This window comes from Misgurnus anguillicaudatus, chromosome 5 (assembly GCF_027580225.2).
Source record: "Misgurnus anguillicaudatus chromosome 5, ASM2758022v2, whole genome shotgun sequence".
NCBI lineage: Eukaryota > Metazoa > Chordata > Actinopteri > Cypriniformes > Cobitidae > Misgurnus > Misgurnus anguillicaudatus.
Genome location: NC_073341.2, coordinates 14,607,507 through 14,620,018, shown reverse-complemented (window position 1 = coordinate 14,620,018; position 12,512 = coordinate 14,607,507). Strand labels below are relative to the sequence as shown.

The 12,512-nt window shown below is 34.5% G+C and overlaps 1 protein-coding gene across 10 annotated transcripts in view; it reads left to right on the top strand.

Moving 5' to 3' along the window:
- sorbs3 (sorbin and SH3 domain containing 3) overlaps positions 1 to 12,512 on the top strand; it is a 54,810-nt gene that overhangs the window by 26,346 nt on the left and 15,952 nt on the right. For 6 of the 10 annotated variants that reach the window (XM_055168291.2, XM_055168292.2, XM_055168296.2 and 3 more), the window contains exons 2-6: positions 2,804 to 2,860; positions 5,507 to 5,704; positions 8,808 to 8,883; positions 9,728 to 9,867; positions 10,160 to 10,223. In XM_055168291.2, coding sequence (XP_055024266.2) covers positions 2,849 to 2,860; positions 5,507 to 5,704; positions 8,808 to 8,883; positions 9,728 to 9,867; positions 10,160 to 10,223 — 490 coding nt within the window. In that variant the 5' untranslated portion in view covers positions 2,804 to 2,848. The remainder of the gene's footprint in view (positions 1 to 2,803; positions 2,861 to 5,506; positions 5,705 to 8,807; positions 8,884 to 9,727; positions 9,868 to 10,159; positions 10,224 to 12,512) is intronic. The other 4 variants (XM_055168293.2, XM_055168294.2, XM_055168287.2 and 1 more) reach the window with 2 other exon arrangements.

Here is a 12,512-nt window from a genome sequence, read left to right as displayed (position 1 = left end):
TCCACTGTGATTGGACGGCCGAGTAAGAGTGACATTGACGAGCTAAGCTTTTCACCCAAAGTTGAATATTTTTCCACTATAGGCACACAGTGCATAAAAACCGCCAGCGGCTGACTTTTTTTGTAAAGCTCCACGCTTCCATTGGAAACAATTAAAAACATACGCTGGCCGCCGATGTAAAGGCTTTGGTGTGCACGCTACCTAAGGGCCATATTATATACCCAGCGCAATGACAGGCACAACGCAGGTTTAAGCTAGTTTCAATCTGATGCAGTTATCATTTTCAGGCGCATTAATGGCACTATTATGAGGCAACTAAAAACGATTGTGCCATTGACCAACTAAAACCTGGTCTAAAGTCAAGCATGCAATATTTTTGCATTTATATAAATGGCACGTTAGTAATATGCGCCTACAACGAACACTAAAAAAAGTCTTTGCATGTATCAGAATTACCTAATGATGTAGAAGTATTCAGTCTTTGTGTAAATACCAAATCCACTATGGTACAAGCGTGTCTGGCTTTTAACTCATTCACCGCCATTGACGAGTTATCTCGTCATTTATGAGTTCATATTTAACTAATAAATATGCCTTTCTGGACGAATTTCAAAGTGAAAGTGTAATACCGCTTTTATCCACCAGATGGCACCAATTTATCAAAAACGGAAGTTAAAAAGATTTAATGATTTATTTTAACTGCCTTTATGTTTGATAGTCATTCTGAGTCTGATCTCTAACATAAATTCCTTTACAAAAACGCAATTTTTTAAGCTTTTTGCTCAAAATGTTGTATTTTTGAAGAGAAATATCCATATTTCAGTGGTCAAATTAAGTAGAAAAAGTAAATATATAATGAAACGTTTTTTCCCCATTTTGTTTGTTTGTTTGTTTGTTTATTGTTTGTTTGAAAGCAGAGGGTGTGTTCTTTAATTTGATATAATTTGTATGTTTATATATTTATAGAAAATAATTTTTCCTGCAAGGAATTTTGTGAAAATTTTGTTAAAATCACAAAAATGCAGGTGGGCAACTTTTCTCAAAAAGGCTGGCGGTGAATGAGTTAAAGGGAATGCGGGATGACACTTGTATTGTTTTATAGGACGTTACGCCAAAAACACACCTATTAGGGAAAAGTTCAACCTTTTTGGACCATGCGCCTAGCGCATCAACCATTTTTTACATTGTTAAATTAGCAAAAGTGGATTTGGACACGCCCTAACGGTACATTCACATGGGGCGTAATCGTTAACGCTTGACAGAAGGTGTGTCTAAAGCATGGCCAACAGCCAATCACAGTGGTCGCTTGGTCTTGCATAAACGTAATTGGCTGGCTCTGCACTAGGTTATTTGCTGAAGGCAACCAATTGGCTTACGCATGTGTTGGCGCTTGAAAAATTGAGAAATGTTCAACTTATGGTGCGAGCAACGGCAGTGACGCGACTTCGACGAATCCACAATTCAGTTCGGCAAGCATGATGTCACCCATACAAAGGAAATGAGAAGCGTTAATGCTTACGCCCCGTGTAAATGTACCGTAAAGGCACAGGTGCCATGCGCTTCAGACCATTTATGAGTTATTTCAACTTAATATTTTTATCTTGACTTGTTCTAACTTATAAAATAAAATTGAACAACAACTCATCTCTAGTCAATATAAAAATATTAAGTTGAAATAACTTAGAAAAAAAATTGACTTAATTATACTTTAAAACATATTTGGCTTTCCTTATTTTGTCTTTGCTGTTATGTTTAAAAGGAATAAAAAGGAAAATAGACATTCCTTCATAATTTACACACCCTCATGTCATTCTGAACTGAGATTTATTGAACCAAATGTGGCTGAAAACATTATGGAGCACCAAACCACTGTAAAAGCACCATAGAGGTAGCCCATACAATTTGTGTAAAATACAAAGCTTAAATCTCATTCATGTTTGTGTATCTTCAAACATCGCCCGTGTAGTTGCGTCATGCCAGATTTGATATCAGCGATACGTCACTTTTTCCTAACTGATGATATCTGAATAAGCGGAAGTGCAAAAAAGATTTGACAGTTCAGTTTGCTCCTGCTAAAAGTAAATCTTTATTCGTCCCGAGGAGGTTTGCTGGACTTAACTGGTCTAGTCCAATGGTTGGTTTAAAGACATTTTGGGCACTTCACACACCAGCAGCTAAGAACCAGTTTGGGTGTTCTGTTTTTCAATCTCATAGTTTAACATTACGAGTTAGATTTCATGCAAATAAGCACAGATACTTGCTCATGCAAATATACACACTACTGTATGTGTTGGTGTGTGGGTCCCTTATGTACGGAGAGGTCATTGTGTAGCAGTAGCACACATACACATGCACACGCTCAATTGATGCTTTGTCTGTTACGTAACAAAGCTCATTCAAGACTGGTGAGTCATCTGGGCCAGGAGAAAGAGAGAACAAGAGAATGAGAGAAAAATAGAAAGTGAACAAACACACAATCCCCAGTGTTCATAGACACTGCATTCAGGAAACTGACAGTCTCAGGTCCATATGGAAAACACATCTCACTACACTACAAGTGCTTAGCTCATGATCTCGCTCTTAGGACGGGAAGAGAGGTGATGTCAGATGGAAAGCTAAAGTCACATGACTCATTTAATCTGTGAGACAGCACGCTGGTTGCCATGCTGTCCTGCTTGTCACTTTGGTAGAAGTTTAAAGGAATAGCAATAGGCATTTACAGTGAATTTGGGTAATTTACAAAATCATTTATCTTATTTGCTCTGCATATAATCTTCATGCATTTTCCTCTGTTGTTTTTTAGGCATTGAGATCTGAAAGATTACTGACTAGCACCCCTGCAGATGACATGCAGTCTCAGGTAAAACATGTGTTGCTCATTTGCATGCAATTACTGTGTACTTTTTACTAACAAGGTAATGTATATGTTTATACACTGTAAAAAAATTGGTTTAACTTAAAAATGTAAGTTACCTTGCCAGGTAAAAATATTAAAAATATTAGTTGACACAACAATTTGTTACCCAACTTTAACTAATATTTTTAAGTTAAATTTACTCAACATTTTAAGGCAAGGTAACTTACTTTTTTAAGTTGAACCAACAAATCAATTTACAGTGTATGTACTACAGGATTTTTGTTATATATTTTAACATATATTTTATGTTACTTTAACCTAAAAAAGTTAAACATTTTCAACTTGTTTTTATAAGTTTTGTCAACTTAACACCCCATATGGCAAAAAATATATTTTTAAATATATATTTCAAAATATACAAAAAATAGCCAATTGCTGAAATATAGGAATATGTTTATAAAATATATTTTTCACTGATATATTTTTTGGCAATTTTTTTTATTTTGAAATATATTTTAAAAGTAAATACATTTTAAAGCATTGAAAAATGTATTTAGCCCTCCATATATTTTAAAAAACTTTATCTATGTTACAAACCTGTTAACATAACAGTTTTAAATATATTTTCAGCTTATACTTAAAAATATACTTTATTAAATTAACTTGTATTAAGCATATATTTAAAATATATTTAATCAAAAAATACATGTTTGCCATTTTGATATATATGTTAATATATATGGTTAAAACTAAATATATTTCTAAATTCAAAAATATATTCAATTGAGCATAACATTCTACAACATGTATTTAGTATATATTTAAAATATATTTTTGGCCAGGGAATTTTTTTTTTTTTTGCCATATGGGACAGGTCAAAACTTAAAGGAACACGCCGACTTTTTGGGACTTTAGCTTATTGACTGTATCCCCCAGAGTTAGATTTCCCTTTTCATCTAACGTAACTCTGTCTGACGCACTTACCGCTAGCCTAGCTTAGCATAAAGACTGGAAGTGAATGGCTTCAGCTAGCACACTGCTCCGAATAAGTGACAAAATAACGCCAACATTTTCCTATTTATATGTTGTGATTCGTATAGTCACAACGTGTACAAATAACAAGGTCATATGAGAATATAATAATAGGAAATAATAATAATAATAGGAAAATGTTGCCATTAGTTTGTCACTTATTGGGACCAGTTTGCTAGCTGGAGCCATTTACTTCCAGTCTTTGTGCTAAGCTAGGCTAGCGGTGGGTGTGTCAGGCAGAGTTACGGCACACACGGAGATGAGAAAGATATGTACTTATCTAACTCTGGGGGATACGGTGAATAAGCTAAAGTCCCAAAAAGTCGGCTTGTTCCTTTAAAATATTGGTTGAATTGGCTTGCAAAACCAAGTTGTTTAACTTTATGCCGCATTTTTACAGTGTTATAATATCCTCCAAACACTATGCACATTTAATTCATAAATATAGCAAGCTTTTCTTCTCCTATGGTTAAAAATATAAAATAAGTCCCTAACTAAAGTCCACCATTTCCTATTTGATCAAATCCAGTGTTTTGAGAAATCTTAATCACTTCTTACACTTCGAAACATTTCAGCATCTGTTGGAGTTCAAAGCAAGCTTTCACGATTTCACAAACAGCTAAGCTGCCTTCATTGTGAACTGTTTTCCACTTGTTACTTATGAACTTTGGCAATGTCCAGGCTTTCCGGCATCACCTTTAAAGATGCCCTGGAAACACAGAGGGAAAGATATGTTAAAAACAGCCCCTAATTCAGTGACAGAATGAGAGGGCTATTTATGGACTGGACTTGGATTTCCATTTAAAAGGCCTGGTCCCTGTTCCCCCCAGCTCACAAAGGCATTTCCATGATTTACCAAGATACAGTTTCACCCTCTGTGAGAACACCGGGATCTTCCCATGACCCTTAGAGTTCACGTGGAGGGAGGACACATTATTTAGGTCATAGAAGAAGCGAGTGAGGGATGGTGGGGTTCAAGTCCAGAGGGGGAGGAAATGAGGGAATTGAAAAGCAATGCTAACCTATTGGCTCTACATGATTTTGTTTACAAGTCTCTTAGCAGATATTAGATATTCAGATATTTACATGGCTGTGGGTCTGTTACTATCAGCGGGAAGAATTGCAATACGGTTGAAATAATTAGTCTCCCTGTTGTGGCCCCATCCGCTTGTTAAGTCATGACCTAAGGAGCAGCAAGCATCTGCTCACTACAATCTCAACAGCTGTTTATGAGCACTGTTTACTTATTTAAGCTAAGCTTTTTTATTTTTTAATAGGGCTTCCTGGCGTGCTATTGGTTGTATTAAGTTTTATTAAGTTGTATTGTCTAAAACAATTTAAACAACACATTTTTGGGGCTCATTAATGTGGCATGACTCGAAAAGCCAAACTGGGCCTTCATCTACACCTTTAACTTAATCTCAAACGCAGTATAAGAGCCCTCAAAAATCATAAAAATGCATTTTCATCATAATAATAAACTGCTGTCAATATAGAAAAATGTGTTTTGACCTAAAATTATCAGATGTAGTTGTCCATATTAAGAAGCCAAATGTTGTTATTCTAATAAAACTCTTGTTATTCTGGTTAATTAAATCAAATCTCTGTTTCCTTTAGAAGAGAGTGGAGGTGCATGACCATCTAAATGGCACACGGATCGTATTTTCGGATGAGGCACTTCCCGGCAGCGGAGCACTCCAGCACTTCACGACTCCAGATATGACCCAGGAAGTTGTTGTCATCTCTCCTGGTTTGCCCACCCCTCCTTTAAGTCCATTTCATAACAGTTACACCTCTGCGTCTTCTTCACACAAGGTAAAAGCACAGAGCTAACACATATTGGTGTGTGTTGTGAAATAAATAGTGAAAGTTTTCATTACCATCATTATGGTGATGCATGTTGAATTCCACTCATTTTAGTTTGGATAAACTTATTACATTTCAATGGATTTTGGGAATGTGATTAAAACACTCCTAGACAACCCACACTGTCAAAAATAAAGGTATACAAGAGCTGTCACTGGAGCAGCACCCTTCAAAAAAGGTCCCAATATGTACCATTTAGGTACAAATATCTATCTTTGAACTACCAATATGTACCTTTGAAGTACTAATATACTCTTTGGGTGTACCATTTTGAAAGGGTACTGTCTCAGTGACAACATTTGTAACTTTATTTCTGAGAGTGCACATTATGCCACTTAAGATCTTTGATTCACTGGCTTTGAGTCATTGTTATGTCTTTACATTGACTTAATGTTTGCTTTCACATAATTTACATTGTTCTGCCCCCTTGTGGCGTTTAAAGGAAGTCACAGTCTCACCAAGTCTAATACTGTTTACTGTGGTGTGTGTTTAAATTCTTTAAACATCTCATTTTTACTGTGTATAAATCATCTAAACCGAGTAAAACTTCATAAAAATATATATTAAAAAAGTGGTGTTTATTAAATGTAAAACAACATGTTAGTACATTTTTTTTGTAAATAGTAAAACTAGTCTAGTTTTGTCAATTATAAATCAATAGATATGCTTTCATCCAAAGCGATTTACAATTAAAACTTAGACCCTGTTTACACCTGGTATTAAGATCTGTTTTGGTGTAAACAGGTGTAAACGGGGTGTGAAATGTTGTTTCATCCACATTCGACCACATTCAGAGGCAGTCGAAAACGCATTCGACCGGATTGCTTTTGTGGTATAGACCCTCATGTGGTCGTTTGAATAGCCACAAAAGACCACCTATTAATCTAATGTGATGTACGAGCACAATGTTTTTACATCCGTCCTGACTTTTGGTGTGAACCCACAGTGTTCAGTGTGGACTTTAGACTATCATTATTAAAACTAAAGCAGCTCTTCATTTTATTTTGCGAGTGAAAGTTTCATCAATTGATCTGAAATATCAGAGAAAGTTCTTACATATGTATAAAACACACACACACACACACACACACACACACACACACACACACACACACACACACACACACGCACACATAAAGAGTTTGGTTCCAAAACGCGATAAACGCCATTTTTGAAAAAAATTAGTTCCTGCCAAAATCAGTATTATATCAGCTCAGTATTTAAAAGTAAATAATTAATTTTACGCAAAATCCAATATCCGCCGTGTTATTCTGTCATCTTTTCTCCCTTTTTTCCCAAAATGCGATAAACGCCACTCCTCTTTTTTTTACAGAACGCAATAAATCCATTCCAGAAATTACAGCCCACCAGTCACGCAATGTAAACAAACAATGTACACGGAGTCCTAGTTTTCCTCATCTACTTTGTACTTTGTGATCAACAAACAAAACAAAATAATACTTTAATGGCATTGATAAACCTGTGGTTGTTTTCTGTGACGGGAAAGATTGTCATTAACATCTAATAATTTACGTGAAGCACTCGGGAGACTGGTGCCTCCCGACAGCATCAAGTTTCTCATGCTAACACATTATTGACCCCAGAGGATCTTATGAATAACTTTACATTATTTTACTCAAAGTCAACGAATATCGAGCAGGACCAAAACATTTTACAGCTGATCACTGTGAAAAATGCTAAGCAACGACGTCAAGTATAACCGCTGCAATGACAGTGATCTTAATATGACAAAGTAAGTGTTTTGATTAATGCCATTAATGTTTATTTTTTTAATCAGTGTGTACAACTGTTTAACTAAATGAATTTAACATGGCAAAGATGAATGCACATTTGTTCATTGAATTAATAGATTTACAGCATTTTGAAAAAAATACTGTCATGGATTTATTGCATTTTGTGGAAAAAATAATTCGTTTTTATAATAAATCTTTGAAAATCAAGTTATGGATTTGAATTTTTTATGTTTTTATAACCTAAAGATGCTATGTGAAAGTTTGTAACAGAAAATAGTGTCATCTTGTCACTTTCTTGGTATAGAAAACACGGTTTTACCGAAATTTGTCAAAATGGATTTATTGCGGGGTTTTTTTGACGACTGGCACACCCAGTCAGAAGACAAACAAAGTTAAAGCAAAATAAATCATGCATAAATGATAATAATCTCTTTAATAATAATCGCACAAATACATCATTCAGAAATAAACAACTATTTATATAGAAGTTTATCATTTGCATGTGTTTCTAAACCTTGCAAATGTTAACATTCAAGCTATTTTAAAAATTTAAGTGCAAGAAGATTTTAAAATGAGATGTTTTCTGTGCATACTCAAATGGATACATACTCAGAGAAGCGCGTTTCAAAAAGCACGCAAACGCATCATCTCTCTGCGCTTGACACATACACGCAAAATTATCTCTAAATACCACATAGTCTTGGCAAGTATTCCCATAAAATCAGTCAGTTACAGGTATGTCTTAAAGTGAGTGCAAACAGTTCAGATGTGTGTCAGTATACAGTATTATGGATATATATGTTTATCCGGTCTTAAAGTGGCAGTACCCCCAAAAAAATTGTTTATGTTTGTCTAATGTTAATCCAACAACAGAAGACAAAAGGAAAATCACTTCTGTAGCTTTAGAAAGATGAATTATATTTAATGTATAGAACGAAGAAGACAGTGCCATTATTCATTTCATTCTATTTCTCTTCGTAAATACTACCCCGATCCTCTCGAAGTAATAAAGCGGTCAAAAGTGTACAAACGTGTCCATTAATAAGTTCATTAAAATCTGTTAGCGACCAGTTGTTTAACAGTAAAGAAAAGTGAGGTTAGCTTTGAGAATTTTTTTTTGTATCTAATGCAACACCATTCCAACATCTTTCAGTTACAGTGTTATAAATGTTATTTTACAGATGGTTTTATTGCTTGGCTAGTTAAATTAGGAATATAAGTAGTTAAGTGTTCTCCTTAATCTGGTTCACCATGGTTCTTATATTTCTGTGGCTGTATGCTGACATTGATGTTTTCAGCAGGTCGCCGAGGTCAATGGAGGTGGATTCCCATCACAAAGTTTTGGATCCTACTATGGTCCGACTCAGACGAATGGTAAATCATTTACATAATTACATAGGACAGAAAATTAAAATACAGTAAATCAAATCTTTTAGGTGAATATTAATGTAAATATTAAGTGCAGTTTTGATGTTTTAAACATTCAACCTTAAAACCATAAAGTCATAATTTACAGTATTTGATTTTGTTTAGTTTATGTTTAGTTTCTCAAAATGTATAAATATACACAATTTCATTATTTATCATTACACTATTCCTCTGATACACGGAAAAATGTTGAGTTATTATTAACCCAGCATTGGGTAAAAAAAGGGCCAAACAGCCTTTGGGATAAATTAAACCAGAAAATGTTATATTTGACCCAACAACGGATTAAAGGTGCAGTGTGTAATTTTTTGAAAGATCTCTTGACAGAAATGCAAAATAATATACAAAGCTATATTATCATGGGTCTATAAAGACCTTTCATAATGAAACGTTATGTGTTTATTACCTTAGGATGAGACGTTTTTATCTACATACACTGTTGGTCCCCTTACATGGAAGATGTCATTTTGTGCCGCCATATTTCTATAGAAGCCCTTAATGGAAATTTTTTTTACGAAGTTGTCTCCGACGATGACATGTTTGTCCGGTGGCGGCTACCGTAGCTTCTCTATGTGTTTCAAAAGCGAGGGGTGAGCTGTGGACTGAGCCGTTGGTTGCAATTCGCAACCTCACCACTAGATGCCGCTAAAATTTACACACTGCACCTTAAAAAAGACCCAGCATAGGTTAAATTACAACCAAGCATTTATTAGTAGACAGATAAAGACAATATTTCTGTCTATAGACAGTATAGTACAGTATGTGACTGTCGCTTCTCTGTCTTTCTCAGCTGGATTATCAAATGGTGGAGAGAAAGGTAGAGGTTCTGTCACGTTACCCCGGACGTCTGCCTCACGAGAGGAGCGTCTGATCAAATTTTCTGGAATCGGTCCTGTAGATGAGACTGGCATGCCAATCGCATCTCGATCTGTGAGTGTCTACATAACATACAGTACATTACAGTACACTGACTGTCTGAAGTAGACCTACTGCAATCCAATAATTCATTCATGTATGACTGTTACAATAGTACAGATCAGAGATTACATCTGAAAATAAAATCTCAGAAAGAATGCTTGCTTTATATCACAATGTTTTTTCTTTATGTAAATCATATCCAGTGTTCAAACCTAATACGTATGCCAGAGATAATAATGTTAATGCATGCATTTATGTCTGGTTTTTATTTTGCATATTTCTCTTATCCAACCCTCTTTACCAGAGTGTAAACAAGCCTAAGGACTGGTACAGAAGCATGTTTAGACAAATCCACAAGAAACCAGAGGGTATGTTGCGCTCTCTCTTTCTCTCTTTCTTTCTTTGTCTCTCTCTCGCTCTCGTGAAAAAACCGAGGAAATTCCTTTCTGTTACTGGCTCTCACATTCTGCACTGATCCAAAGAGAATAAAACCAATCTCTGGCTTAGAAATTTTAGACTTTCTTTCTTTAAAATTTTTGTACCTTTCATCACGTGTGGAGCTCAATGAGTAGGTGCACAATTGACCCTTTTAAAGTGCAACCAGATAGGCCTTACTGAGCACGATGGGATATACTGTAGGAAACAAGAGTCTTTTCACCAGCAAACATAATGAGTCTCTATAGGTCGAACACACTGATGTACACGAGCCAAGCTTTTATTGCAAACAATGTGAAAAATGTCTTGTGACAACCAAGAACAGCATTAGATGTGGAGCATTACTGAGCAATTCCTGCATTCTGGATGTGACATTTGCAGTCAAAACTTGATTTTCTCAGAGAATGCATTTATTACCAATATATTAAACCATCTGTTTATATTTGCCTAAACAACTGATGATAGTGCCTAGACATCAGAACAAATCAGTCTATAATAGTCATATCTATTTTAGATGACAGAAACATGAATGCGCTATTATGAAAAAAAATGTTTTTGGGAGACCACGCAATTTGTAGGAATTTAGTAAATTTAAAGGCACAAGCCTCAAGCAACAATACACAATACACAGAGAAGGGACAGCCCTTTAAAGAACATTTAATATTTATTAAAATTGAATTATTGTACGTGCATTTATGAGGAAAAAACTTTATGGAGGACGTGACAATTTTCTGTTATATACGTGACAGTTCATCAATTTGCACTTAATTAACAATGGATAATAATTTAAAAATGTTTTATGAAATGAAATTCATTTAAACGTTCTTAGTTGCTATAAAATAAATTATAATAATAAAGTTTAAATAACGTAATATATATATATCTATATATATATATATATATATATATATATATATATATATATATATATATATATATATATATATATATATACGCGATAACGCGATAAACACCATTTTTGAAAAAAATGAGTTACTGCCAAAATCAGTATTATATCAGGTCAGTGTTTAAAAGTAAATAATTAATTTTACGCAAATTCCAATATCCGCCGTGTTATTCTGTCATCTTTTCTCCCTTTTTTCCCAAAATGCGATAAACGCCACTCCTTCTTTTTTACAGAACGCAATAAATCCATTCCAGAAATTACAGCCACCGTTTTACGCAATGTAAACAAACAATGGCGGTGCGCAGAGTACACGGAGTCTTAGTTTTCCTCATCAAATTTGTACTTCCTGATCAACAAACAAAACAAAATAATACTTTAATGGCATTGATAAACCTGTGGTTGTTTTCTGTGACGGGAAAGATTGTCATCAACGTCTAATAATTTACGCGAAGCACTCGGGAGACTGGTGCTTATCTCCGACAGCATCAAGTTTCTCATGCTAACACATTGACCCCAGAGGATCTTATGAAAAACTTTACATTATTTTACTTAAAGTCAACGAAATTCGAGCAGGACCAAAACATTTTACAGCCGATCGCTGTTAGAAATGCTAAGCAACGACGTCAAGTATAACCGCTGCAATGACAGTGATCTTAATATGACAAAGTAAGTGTCAAAATTAATGATATTAATGTTTATTTTTTTAGTCAGTGTGTATAACTGTTCAACTAAATAAATATAAAATGGTAAAGATGAATGCACATTTGTACATTGAATTAATAGATTTCTAGCATTTTGAAACAAAAACTGTCATGGATTTATTGCATTTTGGGGAAAAAATAATTCGTTTTATAATAAATCTTTGAAAATCAAGTTATGGATTTGAATTTTTTTATGTTTTTTATAACATAAAGATGCTATAGGAATGTTTGTAACAGAAAATAGTGGTTTTCATCTTGTCACTTTCTTGGTATAGAAAACACGTTTTTACCGAAATTTGTCAATATGGATTTATTGCGTTTTGGAACCAAACTCTTCATATATATATTATAATTTATAACAACTTCTCACTACAAGTCAAGAGAGTTGAAATGAATTAAAAATTCAAGATGATTAAACTTTTTACAGTTCACTAAATATTGACATCTGAGATATCAGTATGGTTAAAACTTGTTTTTGGGTAAAAACTTTACTTTTCTTTATAAGCTTGACATTTGCATGGAATTGTCCTATTGTAGTGCTTTATTACTAACTGTTATACAAAACTACACAGAAGCCCTCTGGGATATTTGGCCAGTAACCCTGAGCTTAATGA